Below are 13,379 nucleotides of genomic sequence, written 5' to 3'. Positions count from 1 at the left end.
TGCATTGCATTGCAGTCATGGCAAAAGTCCCGACCTCGACAACCTGACATGATCAAATTAATGGATTGACGGCGAGGTAGACAGATGATCAGATACATAGATAGATACCGATAGAGAGCTCCGCTCGTCTTTGAGCTCTGAATCTGATATTACAACAATTTGTTGGAATCAATATACCTGAGGATAATAATAAGAATGAAATTATCTCTTTTAATTCAGATAAAAAGTAGTAACATATTATAATCTACACAGATAGTCTGTATGATTAGTTCATAGACTGCTCACTTCTTTTCTGTGCTTTCTTCGACCTTCCTCTGTATAGACTCTGAGCTGTAAAGGTTGAACACTTCATGGCGTCCAGTTAGATGAAATAACCATGAACAGTGTGTGGAAATGAAGGGAATGTATGTTTGATCCTGTAGGGCCTCCACATTCCCGTGAGCCAAATTGCATTGAGATCCAAAGAGGCACAGAGATTTGAAGTACCGACCGACCAAGCAGTAGGTAAACCCCACAGTGAGTTGCTAAAAAGGCTACGGGAAGCACTCAGCAACACAGTGGGTGGATTGCTCAGGTCAGGGATGGAAAGAGAACCACGTAAAGCCACGCAGGTTATGTGATTGCATGGGTCCAGTAACCGTCAGAGAAGAGGACGACAGAGGATGGGAAGTGTGAGTGCCGAGTTAAGCTGTGGAGAGGAGAGAAGAGGAGAGGAAGCCGAGGATGGACGTAGGTAGAATGCTTGCAGGAAACGCAACAGATCCTCCGAACCTAAACGCCACCATTACAAGAGAGGTGAGATGGGGGAAGGGAGCGAGGAGTCCTTTCCGGTTTCCTCTTCCATGCTCTCCTTGGGCTGTGGTGTTTCCCTGCAGGGAAGGTTCCCTCGTACCTCTCACTCTCGCTCTCTCTTGCTCTGGTCCTTTGTTGGTGGCAAGTGGCCGAGGTCAGGAGGGAGTAAAAGACTTGTGTTTTTGAGGCGCCCGGATTGCGATGGATAACTGTTGCTGTTGTTGGAGTACCAGTCTTTACTTCCCTGACACACTCTCTCTCTCTCTCTCTCTCTCTCTCTCTCTCTCTATCTGTCTTGGATCACAACACACAAAGGCCAACGGGGTAATCCCCAACACCCTCACGCCACTCTTAGCCCTGCTCCTATATGTATGCCCTCAACTCTCAGAGCCTCTCTCTCAAGTTCCTCTTCTTCTCTAGCTCATTAAGCTTCTACTTTTAGCCTTCTGTGAGCTACAGTTTTTTATCCTCACTGTTGTAAGTTGTTCTTCTGTTCCTCTCTCTTCTTCGGTTCTTCTACATTTTAACGGAGATGAGGAGATTCCCAGCTTTATCTCGTCTCTTCTAGCTGTAGATGCATGGGCTCGGTTCTTGTAGGGATCCCCCTTTAGCTTTCTCTCGGCAGTTTCTTCTCCACCTCTTTCATGTTAGCTAGGGTTACAGCCGGCTTTAGGAGTAGGGGCTGCTCGGTTTTATTATTACCTCAGGCAAAAGCTGCAGTCATTGTTTGCTGGTGTGGCATCATCAAGATTCACAAGCTCGCACCATGAGAGCTTCAAACCACACTGAGGTGTTTTTGACTGAGATTTGAGAATCTTGATGATGCTGCATTGGCAATAAATGACTACCTACGAATGTGCCATCGACTGGAGCTGAAGAACAATGATGTGTGCAGGTATATATGTACATGTAAAACCCTAACTCAGACTCACTCTTTCTCCCGGAGAAGAAGAAGAAGTTTCAATGATTCGTGCTATAGACCTTTAACCTTAACGAAAGAAACAAAAACCTAAGTAACTTTTCTCTTCTTCTTCTTCTTCTTCTCATTCTTCAAAATAAACGATCATGAAATCTTTATCAGCAGTCGAAGTTTATATATGTAGACAGCAGTCGATGATGGCATGATTGAAAGCTCGAGCAGGTGATGCCCTGAGATGCTGCAAAAGAGTACTTTTTGATCTCTGCCTGATTGTTCTCTCTGATCGTAGCAGCCTTTTTCTTGGTTGTTGCATCAAAATAAATGAAGATGATTCCTTCCAGTAATCCGTACCCATCGTTATAACTTGAGCTGGGATTTGTTGGATCTCGAGAATGCAAGAAGAAACCAATCTCACTTTTCAGTCATATGAATACGAATTTATATGGGTATTTCAGATCAGGCTTTGTCAGCGATGGCCGTCAAAGTCGATATTTCAGCTGACTCCTACTACTTGGTGTTCTACGCAGAATTTGATTGGCTTCTTGGAGTTCCTTCTGTGATTTGTACTGTATTCTCGAATCTCTTTCTTTTGATTCATGATCTACTGCAGCAGAGGCATGGAAAAGTATTGCTCGAATTCTCGATCCACGGTCGTCTTCCTCGTATCAAATCCAGCATCTGCAAGACGGTATTCACAGCATTATCTAACGCGTAGCTTTGGGTGAGACACGGCAGCACCTTCGACGCCTCGCCGTTGGAATGAAGTACTGCGTCGTCTTCAACGGCGGGATCTAAATGTGCGATGCCATCCAAATCCTCCAAGCCTGCGTCTTCCTCGGCGTATCATCAGTTTCTTCTGATTCATCTCTTATTTCGGCTCTTCGTCCAGCTTTTGGGGTCTTCTGCAATCCCAGATCCAACTCTGGAGCTCTGTAATGGATGTCGAAATCTGTGCTTGGGCAATGGCCACGCTGAACCATGCGGATCATGCAGTGGTTCCCTTTTCCTGTTCGGTTCACTGAAGCTGGAAGTCACAGTGGCTGAGATTGAAGAGAGAGGTATAGTATGCCCATGCAAAGAACAGAACAGAGGAACCTGTTAACCAGACCATTGTCCCTCTGATCATCCACAAGCATCTCAGAGATGAAGAAGGATACGAAATGCATTCTGAGGGAAGAAATAGAGGAGGAGGAACAAAGAATACAAAGCAAATAGATAAGGAGAGTTCACGGCATGGAGGCAAGCGGAAGAAGACGAGCGTCGATCTTCTACACGACCGATCGACTTTTCTCTTTAGCCATAAAGCAATTGGGACACACATCACGTGCTCGCTCTCGCGGTGGAGCGGCGGCGGCGGCGGCGGCGGGGCCAGAGGACACACATCACGTGCTCGCTCTCGCGGTGGAGACGTGGTGGCGGACGACAAAGACGGCACTTTTGGGGCTCATTTTGAAAGCGAGCTGAAGCAGAGGAGCTCATATTTCTCTACTACTGTTTTACTACTTGAACTTGGGAAGAAGATATGGATCTAACAGTGCCACATTAGCATTCTTCCGCATATTGTCATTTTCACAGGTAAAATGACTGAAAGAGAGACGAGTGAGCAGCTTTCTGCAGCGTTCTGTTTCTTGTCTCTCTCTCTCTCTCCCAATCCACCATGAAGGAGTAGGTGATACTTTGCATCAACAGTCGTCATCACGAACTCAGCCAAATTGTTAATGGTGTTGATATGTAAATATACTATGTTATATGAACTCATTGATACTGTGTTAATCCTATATGGATAAGATTTATGGTGTCGATTATAATAGTAATTTATTCAAAAACATTATAGTTGAGATAAATGAACTCAAGAATCAATAGAAATCAACTCATTAAGATTTCAAACAGATATCTTATTGGTTTAAAAATACTAAATAGCAAGATTTCTATATCAATTATGGTATCTATGTATAGAGTTTTGCATGTGAATGGAAGCCAACAAGACTCACCAACAAGAAAAAGAAAAACAAAATCAAGATGGAGTTTAGAGAGAGAGAGAGAGAGAGAGAGAGAGAGATGCATTGACCAAGTCCAACAAGAGCCATCCATCTAATATACTTCCAAGGCAATGAACATGATCACTTTGGCTATTGACCTTGGTTACTTCATTCAAAAAGGCATTCACCTGTACAACAGACCATGTCAAAGACTGACTCATATGTCACATTGAGCTAAGATCATGACACCATGGCCCTGTGAAGAGATGCAAATTTGTGTTGTCTCTGTTAGTGTGTTCTTGCTTTTTGCCCACTGGCATTGAATTAGTTCACAGGACAATGCACAGCAATAACTAGCAGTTCCTAAGCCAATCAATATTCCCCAAGTCATTTGATGTATAGCTTGGTATTGATGAGATACTATCCCTAATATGCAGCATGTAATACAATCAATGAAATTATTCTATCACAAAATTGTAGGACCTGAGATTTGCTATCTGCTAGATAAAACAGATTATAGATGATCTCAAGCATCTTGAATGGGAATCAGAAAAAGATACAACAAAAGGAACAAAAATCTGATGATCTCAAGTGTCAAACAATCAAAATTTAGACCATGAGAAAATTTTTGCTGCCAAGTTCCAGTGGACTTGAAAGGATATTAATACATGATAACAGTGTTTAGAACCAAAAATAATAAAAATGGTTGTGAGTCAAAGAGGATGGTAAACCACAGTTGATAGAAACTGATGCTAAAGAAAAGATGAAAAAAGAGACAGACAAATCTTGAATTGAATAGATCCAATCAATCCCTACAATACAAGACAGAGAAAACCAACAGATTGACGAAGGCCAACCACCAGCCTTATGTCTGCCCATACTATTAGACAAAAGAGTTCCAACACAGCTTTAAAAAATGGACAACCCAACAACATGAACAATAAAAATATCTGGTGGAGAGAAACTAGCACTAATACAGGTCAACCACTCATGTGAATGTAACATCCTGAAGATATCATACATACTACAAATATTTCAACCAAGATAAAGAAGTATAAAGCATGTACCGATGTGATTCAATGAGTGATAAACAAGATCCAGATGGCTTTTGAAGCACAATTATGATACAAGCAATCAAATGAAATAGTTCACAGAGATAGTAATAGAATCCTTTAATGTGAGGCAGCAACCTAAAACAGTATTGCAAGAGAAAACATGATAAGAACAATGAGGAGAACAATCTAGATTAACAGTATGTTTTGACAGAAGAATTCATATTACATCGTCGTAAAAGGTACAATACAATATGCTACTGGGAAGCCTTTAGGAAAAGGAAAATACAAGTCTACTTTAGATTTTAGGCTAAATTATGTAATCGGCTTTCTGATCTAGGAACAAGAAAAATCGATTCTGTCAAAAGCATCAAGAGGGGATGACATTAATCAATTTTAATTAGATCACTTTCTATGAACATCAGAAGCTCTGAACAACATTTCAGTGATTTATACGATCCATGCTTATAATTATCGAGTATGAGCAAGGATAAAGTAAACATCAGAATCTTCTCATCACTGGAGTAGTACTAAATTGATAACTTCAGCAAGCATAAAATTGGAAATTTAAAGTAGATAAAACCTCCGTTCAAGTTGCTGATCATAAACTCGAAAAGAACATTGAACATACATACGAAACAACACCAGAAGATAGAATGTCAAACATTATAATTTTTGAAATAAGAGCTCAAACATTATAAATTTTGAAATAAGGGCACTACAAGAAGGTATATACCTTCATAATATTATGACTCCTGAGAAGTTACAGCCTCCTCTGTGTGGAAAAGAGAACAGAATATGTAATGAAGCCCAGAGGAGTTAGAACCGCGAAGATGCTTTGTCATTTAGCTCTTCTCTAATTACAGTTGAATCATGTCTAGAGACCACCCATCTCCACCTTTTACACAATCATTTTCACTCCTCTTGAAGGATCAAGTAATTACAGTTTTGTAGAGGAATTGAAGCCAAGGAGAGAAGTAGCTGAGCTTTCCAAGTTCTTTGTCATCATCACCATCTTGCAATTGCACTTGCATTCCCATCCTCCAATGCCCAATTAGTGGTGCGGCTCCGCGAACTCCTACTGAAGATTGAATGCCTCCTGCTTCTAAGAGAAGAGGTAGAGGTTGAACGAGATTCAGAGCTCAATCTCGACGAAGTGGTGGAAGAAGATCTCAAACGCCTGAAGAATGAGAAAAAACTGCGGAATGCTTGACCAATTCCTCCACCCTCCCTCGACCGACTCCCTCTGGAGGACCATGATATTCTTCTCGGTGCTCCACCGGTGCTGAATCCACCATCCACCTCTGTGTAAACGACTGGAAGTCCCCTCTCCCCTGCTCTCCTGCCACCAGTAAACCTCCCAACGGCAAACCCACCACCAGGAAGCCTCCATATGGTGAGTCCCACCATCTCCTCCTCGTTGCCAGCGACGTGAGTCTGCTCATCGGCATCGGGATCTGCCATACCCCTTTCCGGTGCATCTGTCGGCATCTCATGGCGGCAAACAGGGCAAGAATTTCTGAGCAAGAGCCATGGCAAGATGCAATCTTGGTGGTAGATGTGCTTGCAGGGCATCTCACGGGCTTCAGCTCCGAGCTCAAAGGGATCCTTGCAGACGGCACAATGGGATTCCATCATGATGTGGCCGTCAGCGATCTCGATGGTGGGCATCGATTCGATGGCAGCCTTCGAAGCCGGTGGGTGTTCGAAGCCACCGCCCCCACCGAATCCATTGACCTCGATCTGGGCGAGCTGGTCGAGTAGTCGCTCAAACCCAGATCCCATCAAGAAGTCCGACATGCTTTCCGGCAAGGGACGGAGGCCAGATCCGGAGCCGTCATCATAGTAGAGCTCGAAGCTGTTGCCGGTGGCACGATCCGCATCGCCTCGACCTTCGGGCGGACCGCGGAGGACGATGACGGGGTTGAAAGGGGAACGTTCGCCAGTGGACGAACGGTGGTGCCTCCTAACGCCGGCTCTGTCGACGGCGGTGGAGGGGAACCGGCGGCGACGAGGCTCCGCGCTGGCTGCAGAGACAGGAAGGGGGCGGGGAGGCGAATCCACCTCCTCGAGGAAGCCGCCGCCGCAGTCGGGGCAGACGACTGCGTCCCGGGGCCAAACCCTGACGAAGCGACTGCAACGGTAACACCAGTACGACGGCGCCGTCGCCATAGAAGTCATCATCGACAGCAAGGCGAAGGCGACGACGAAGCTCCGGGGGAGGAAAGGAATCCCTTGTAAAGATCCAAGCTTTGAACTCAAAAACGAATCGATCTGCAATGGAAGCCCTAAAAATCCGAATTCGTTCAAGAAATTACCTCAACAACACCGGTCAAGCTATCAAAAAAATCGCTCGATTGCAGATAGAATCCGATCTCCGGGTATCCCAAAAAATTCCCAGCAACCAAGACGAGAAAAAAAAATACAAATTCCCTACGTAATCCAAGTCCCTTACTTAATTTGCACCCAAACCCCGCGATGACTCGGGGATTTGGGTGGGGAAAAGGAGGACGGCCTGAGGAGGGAAGGCAAAAGGGGGGAGACTTGAAGCGGTCGACGATTTCGGCAGCGGAGGCGCGTGCGTGATGGCGTGCTTCGGACGCTTGATGGCACGGCATAGCTCCCCCAAGACGGCGTTCTAACCGCTTCGTCGACGTGGCGAATTATCGCTGGCTCTATACGCTTCACGGCGTTAGTTAAACGGCGATCGAGCTTGATCCGGATCACGTGGGTCAGACAAGACGTCTCGGGTCGGCCGAGCCCGTGATTCGTCGCTGACAGTCAATTTACGAGAAAGCCCATCTCGATATCGGACAGCCTGGCCCAGCGGGCCCCAACAAATAACAGACAGAAAAAAGAAAAGCCAAGTTTTCTCATCCTAACTAACATAAAGAGAAGGCCGTAATAGAAATGTTGACTAATTCTTTTGCCTATTTCCCCTCTACAGATGTACGACTATTATGAGCCTGAGAGGGATGTTATGAGCCGTTCGATGCACACTAATGAACCCTCAATATATACTTTAGCCCAATCTATCCAAATGTACGGTTAATTTGTTGCTCCTTAAGTCCTTTAGTGTTCATGACATTTCGCTGATCGTGAGTCGTGTCATTTGATATCTGACTGTGAACTGTGGCATGAAGAGCTTGTACGTACGTGTGTTCCGTGTGTTTGGCATCATCGAAAGCACATGATAAGAGAACGGTTGATGCTACAAGATCTTGGACACGTAATGGATCAGCTCACGTGGTCTTGGAAATGGACAAACCGCACACGATATGACATCCTTGAGGTGTGCGGTGGACAAGAGAACACGTATGTGGCTCGCTGTACGGGATCGACGAAGAGCATATCGTTTCCTCCAAGACGGTTGGCGTCCACGAGGAATTTTCCTACACGTCAGTGATTCGATGTTCGACATTAAAGAAAATAATAATAATATTCTCTTATACCCTTTTAAAATCCGATTTAATTGGATATTACATGACGACTACGGTCGAGTCAAGGCGTTAAGGGAAAAGAAAAAGGAGGAGAAAAAGGAAAAAAAATCTGACGGAAGGCAAACGGGATACGATAAGATCCGATGCGAGTGACCGCAACACGTCCAGGGGCTGCCCACGAACCCACGCGTCCCCCTGCGGTCCGAGGAGCGGCCACCACGCGTCCACGAGCTGCGACTGCGACCGTGACGGACGGCAGGTGCCTGTCGGGTGGAGCGTGGCCCGCCGGGCACGGGCAGTTGCCCCCGGGCAGCGACAGCTGCTTTTTGTTGCCGCTCCGCCACGCCCATGCCTCGTCAATGATTCCCTCTTCCTTCCCCGGCACTCTCCTACCCTCTTAAGAAGACGAGCGGTGCTCCCCTCCCGAACACTCTCTTTGGTTTGTTCCGTCTCCACATGGCAGAGATCTGTTGCGACGTCGTGACCCAGGCGGAGCGGTTGGCCAACCCCTGCTCGCCCAGACCTCGCTTGGACCGGCGGCGCCGCATGACCCGCCGGTTCAAGATCCTCGCCGGCGCAGAAGCGCTGGATCTGACGGAGGAGATGGACGGGAAGAGGCGGCGATTGGGTTGCTCCCGCTCGTCACCCGGCGTGGAGGGCGCGGAGGAGCCGAGGGTGGAAGTGGTGACTCAGAGGGCGAGCGACCCAGAGCTGACGCATTTGTCGCCCCCCAAGTATGGGATGATGGCCGTTTGCGGCCGGAGGAGGGAGATGGAGGACGCTGTCTCCATCCGCCCGAACTTCGTCAAACGTGCATGTGGGGCTGCCGCCAGGAACCACAGCTTCTTCGGCGTCTACGACGGCCATGGTTGCTCCCATGTAAGACTCTCTCTCTCTCTCGATGGCCTTCTGCCTCAAATTATTATGGGCTCATGGTTTTCCTTTTGTTCGTGCAGGTGGCGGCGTTGTGCAGAAATCGGATGCACGAGTTGGTGGCTGAGGAGATGTCAAGACTCGGATCTGATCCCCTGCCTCCGGAGGCATGGACGAGGTTGATGGAGCGGAGCTTCTCGCTGATGGACTCGGAGGCGTCGGCGGCGGCGCAGTCAGGCAGCGACCGGCTGATCCCCTGCTGCCGCTGCGAGCTTCAGACGCCAAGGTGCGACAACGTGGGCTCCACCGCCGTCGTCGGCGTCGTGGGACCTACCCACATCGTCGTCGCCAACTGCGGCGACTCGCGTGCCGTCCTCTGCCGCGGCGGCGTTCCCGTTCCCCTCTCCTTCGATCACAAGGTATTCCCACGAAGAAGAGACTTCCCTGTTCAGTTGTATCCATTGACTTGCTCTGCGTGAGCGAATGATGATCCTTCTTTGCCATGCGGGTGTTGCAGCCTGACCGGCCGGACGAGCTGAGTCGGATCGAGGCGGCCGGTGGTCGAGTCATCTACTGGGAAGGCGCAAGGGTTCTCGGCGTGCTCGCCATGTCACGAGCCATCGGTAAGCAACCTTCTACCATCGTTCCATCGCTCGCCACCGTCCACGGGACGGCGTCACCGATCAACAGAACCATCAATTGCTTCTGTGTCGTGGCAACAGGGGACAGCTACCTGAAGCCGTACGTGACATCGGAACCGGAGGTGACGGTGACGGAGAGGAGCGAGGAGGACGAGTGCCTGATCCTGGGAAGCGACGGGCTGTGGGACGTGGTCACCAACGACATGGCCTGCCACGTCGCTCGCATGTGCCTCCGGGCCAGTTCACCCGCGAGGGTACCCGGCGAGCGTCGCGACGGCGCGTGCTCCGACGCCGCGACGCTGCTGACGAAGCTGGCGCTCGCGAGGGGGAGCGAGGACAATGTCAGCGTGGTTATCGTTGACCTGAGGAGACAATCGAGATGATGCAGTTCTACCGAGAGTAGCAGTAACACGTGAACTGGCAATTCTTAATTAGAAAGAGAGAGAGAGAGAGAGAGAGAGAGAGCGAGAGAGAGGGGAAGAAATTTAGATGTATGAAATGATACATATAAACAGCTTTTAACTTCTTTTCCTTGGAATTAGCCAATGCCATATACTGTTCTACCGTATTATATCTCTAAGGCAGGTAGCTCACATACTGTTTCATCTATATCTTTGGGACTAATTACATAGGGGTATATTATCACTGTAGATCTTTTAGTATACTTATGTTTAGATTTAAAATTTTAATATTAAAATATTTATAATTAATTTTTTAATATCTTGATTTGTAAATTTAAAAAATTTATATTAAAATTTTTATAGTTATAAAATTAAAATATTTAATCTTATTGTCTTAATATCGTTGATTAATAGCATCCATTTTATCCGTGAAAGATATAAATTCAATCAAAATTATTTTTTCTCATCATTTTTTATGACATCGGTAAAATCGTTCATCATATCATTCTCGTCAATCAATCATCAGAATAGTCCTTCATAATAATATTATTATTAAAATTAATTTTTTATTTATCATTTTTATATGTATATATTATCATATATATCTTTCATAGATAAAGTCAATAATATCAAGATAAATTAAATTAAATATTTTTAAATATTTTTAATTAAATATTTTTAAGTCTATAGATTGAGATGTAAAAAAAAATTGGACTACAAGAATTTTGATAAGGTCTCTTTATGTCGTGGTCGGGGAGTTAGCACGGCTATGGTCGATTCCAGATGCGTTGGGTTGCCTAATCTAGCACTCGGGTCTTAAAAGCTAACGCCAATCGTCTCGTGTCTGGTGCCGCCCTTTGTCTTAAGGTCTTTGATGCGCAGGGTCTTCCGCGTCTCTGCTCATGCATCGAGGCAGGTTAAAACCTTATCTCCCAAGGGTGACCTTTTTTGTCGTTGGGCTCCTACACATAGGTCGAGGTCCGAAGAGAAATTTCTCGATCCGACCCCTTCGATGTTTAAGTTAGCTTTTCGTTGAACGAGTGAAAATAGATACATGAGTCAAAAAGCTCCCCTCGTGTTGGCCAAGCAATGGGCTTTTATGCCTGCCCACGGGGGTTGGTTGTTACCAGCCTCTTAATGGCTACCGCCATCTTAAGCAGCGAACCCATACCTTTCATGCTAACACCGGTTGTCCTATGCGGCGTCGCACCTGAGTAGAGCTGTCCCTGCCTTTGTGGGGCGGAGGTGTACTCGAGCGGCGCCATCCCATTCTTTGCGGGGACGACATCGTACCCGAGCGGTGTCGTCGTCACACCTGAGCGGCGTCATTTCATTCTTTGCGGGATGACATCGTACTCGAGCGACGTTGTCCCAACCTCCGCGAGGTGATGTCATACTCGAGTGGTGCCGCTGTCATGCCCGAGCGATGCCGTTCCACTCTTCATGGGACGATGTTGTACCCCAGCGACACCGTTCCACTCTTCGTGGGACGATGTTGTACCCAAGCGGTGTCATTCCACTCTTCGCGGGACGGTGTTGTATTGACGTGGTATGCCACACCGACTTCGAAACTTTTCGTTGGCGCTGAGGTGGTTGCGCTCGGGTACCAAGGGGCATGCTACAAATTGTGCCCCATCAAATTTCAATATAATCTTTTTTAATTTAAAAATCAAGACACTAAAAAATAATTAGCTCATTCCTTTATCCTATTTTATCATCTGACAAATCAATTAGACAGGATAAATAATTAAGTCCCAAACGAGGATAAAAATTTAGATTGAGACAACTAATCCTGGGATCCCATGAGGGAATCGAACAAGCAGCATTTAGCTGAGGATATACCAAACAGGATTTGCATCAGAATTGCCAGCTTTTATTCCTCACCAAGTCCACTAATGACATTGACTTGGCATAAGCACAGCTCCCATCGCATGCACACTGTTAATGAGGCTGATAGAAGAGGAAGATAAAATAGATTCCCATAATCGAGCAGAATCATGCTGAACTTTTGTAAAGCCAACCTTTCTTCGGTACGACAATGTCTTCTAAACATACAGAATTCTTGTGCTCTGCTTTTAAAGCAGAGAATATGATTCGATTAGTGTTGTAGTGACCGCCACTTCAAGCTTCTTAGAGATGCTATCAGAATCAGCTAGGAATGCTTGTTGGAGAGAACAGTGTGGCAGAAGACTTTTGTTGCTCGTTGATAACCTCATATATGAGGGAGAATAACGTGATAGGTTATAAGGCGTTGTTGGAGAATCAGAAGCTACTCAAATGCTTCTTCTGCTGCTCTTTCTATATGCTTTTTGTTCTCTGAACCCCACTTGATATGCATGCATGCATGACTCAGAACAAATCGTTTAGTATTCATGCCCACAATGCGTGAATCATGTTCCTCTCATACCACAGATGATGATGGGTATAAGAATATTAGATAAGTGAGGAAGAAACCAGAGAAAGAAATTATTGAAAGATTTATAACGATGGTTGTAGTGTTTTTTTTTTTAGAATAAACTTGTCGATGTTCTATTGAATAAAGAAGCCGATGTGTTGCGTCCAGCAATTTTCGATAATATCTAATTTCAACATATTTATATTAAAAAGTATTTGATAGGGCGACAGCATGCTCTTTGACAGCATACCATAGCCACGGTAGGATCGATGTGAAACTTGCAAGTCGATGTGGCAGACCACGTCAATAGCTCAGACAATGCGATCGTCCTCCTAATCTTTGCAAGGCCATACAAGTGGCGTCATCAAGTACGAAGCTATCCTGGAAGGTTCGGAACGATGCCGTCGAGTACAAAGCCACCCCGAAATGCTCGGGACGATGCCGCTTGAGGACGATTCGCATACGTCAATCGGAATAGCACCGTCGAGTACAGAGCTGTCCTAGAATGATCGGGACTGCACCGTTTGGGGACGATCCATACACGTCGATCGTCGTCCGCGCACAGAGGCATGGGCCGACCGCTTAAGGGGTCAACGATCATTAACATATGAGGTACGACCGATCTCATTGTGTAGGTATAAAAGTCCACCACCTGAGCCATGGGGACCTTTTGGGGCACACTCAACTCACTCTTATTCCATTCAACGTTAATTTGAGCTTCGGAAGGATCGTGCAAGGGACGACGACAAAGAAACCCACAACCGGACTCTTAACTCGTGGCTCAACCCGATCGGACGTGCAATCTTGCCCCCCTAGTCTCCGCGTGGGTGACCTTGTATATTCGGAATCGGACCAAGCCGTACTGACTCCTCAACCACGACGTAAAG

At 46.3% G+C, this 13,379-nt stretch overlaps 2 protein-coding genes across 3 annotated transcripts; one reads left to right on the top strand and one right to left on the bottom strand.

Moving 5' to 3' along the window:
* Positions 1-5,394: 5,394 nt before the first annotated feature.
* On the bottom strand, positions 5,395-7,392 carry LOC103974612 (E3 ubiquitin-protein ligase RDUF1-like). Of its 2 annotated transcripts, none has more exons than XM_009389475.3 (2): positions 7,061-7,392; positions 5,395-6,976 (listed from the first exon to the last, which is right to left on the bottom strand). In XM_009389475.3, exon 2 carries the CDS (start codon positions 6,924-6,926, stop codon positions 5,751-5,753), a length of 1,176 nt encoding a protein of 391 aa, XP_009387750.2. In that variant the 5' UTR covers positions 6,927-6,976; positions 7,061-7,392; the 3' UTR covers positions 5,395-5,750. The 2 variants fall into 2 exon arrangements, with proteins under 2 accessions (XP_009387750.2, XP_064987405.1); XM_065131333.1 differs by having other exon boundaries at positions 5,395-7,030; positions 7,198-7,375.
* A 1,073-nt stretch (positions 7,393-8,465) lies between these two features.
* Positions 8,466-10,227, top strand: LOC103974611 (probable protein phosphatase 2C 68). Its single transcript, XM_009389474.3, has 4 exons — positions 8,466-9,061; positions 9,139-9,474; positions 9,573-9,678; positions 9,778-10,227. Exons 1-4 carry the CDS (start codon positions 8,639-8,641, stop codon positions 10,077-10,079), a joined length of 1,167 nt encoding a protein of 388 aa, XP_009387749.2. The 5' UTR covers positions 8,466-8,638; the 3' UTR covers positions 10,080-10,227.
* The last annotated feature ends 3,152 nt before the right edge of the window (positions 10,228-13,379 follow it).

The sequence above is a fragment of the Musa acuminata genome, chromosome BXJ1-3, assembly GCF_036884655.1.
Source record: "Musa acuminata AAA Group cultivar baxijiao chromosome BXJ1-3, Cavendish_Baxijiao_AAA, whole genome shotgun sequence".
NCBI classification, from domain to species: domain Eukaryota; kingdom Viridiplantae; phylum Streptophyta; class Magnoliopsida; order Zingiberales; family Musaceae; genus Musa; species Musa acuminata.
This window is presented reverse-complemented; position numbering and strand designations above follow the sequence as displayed.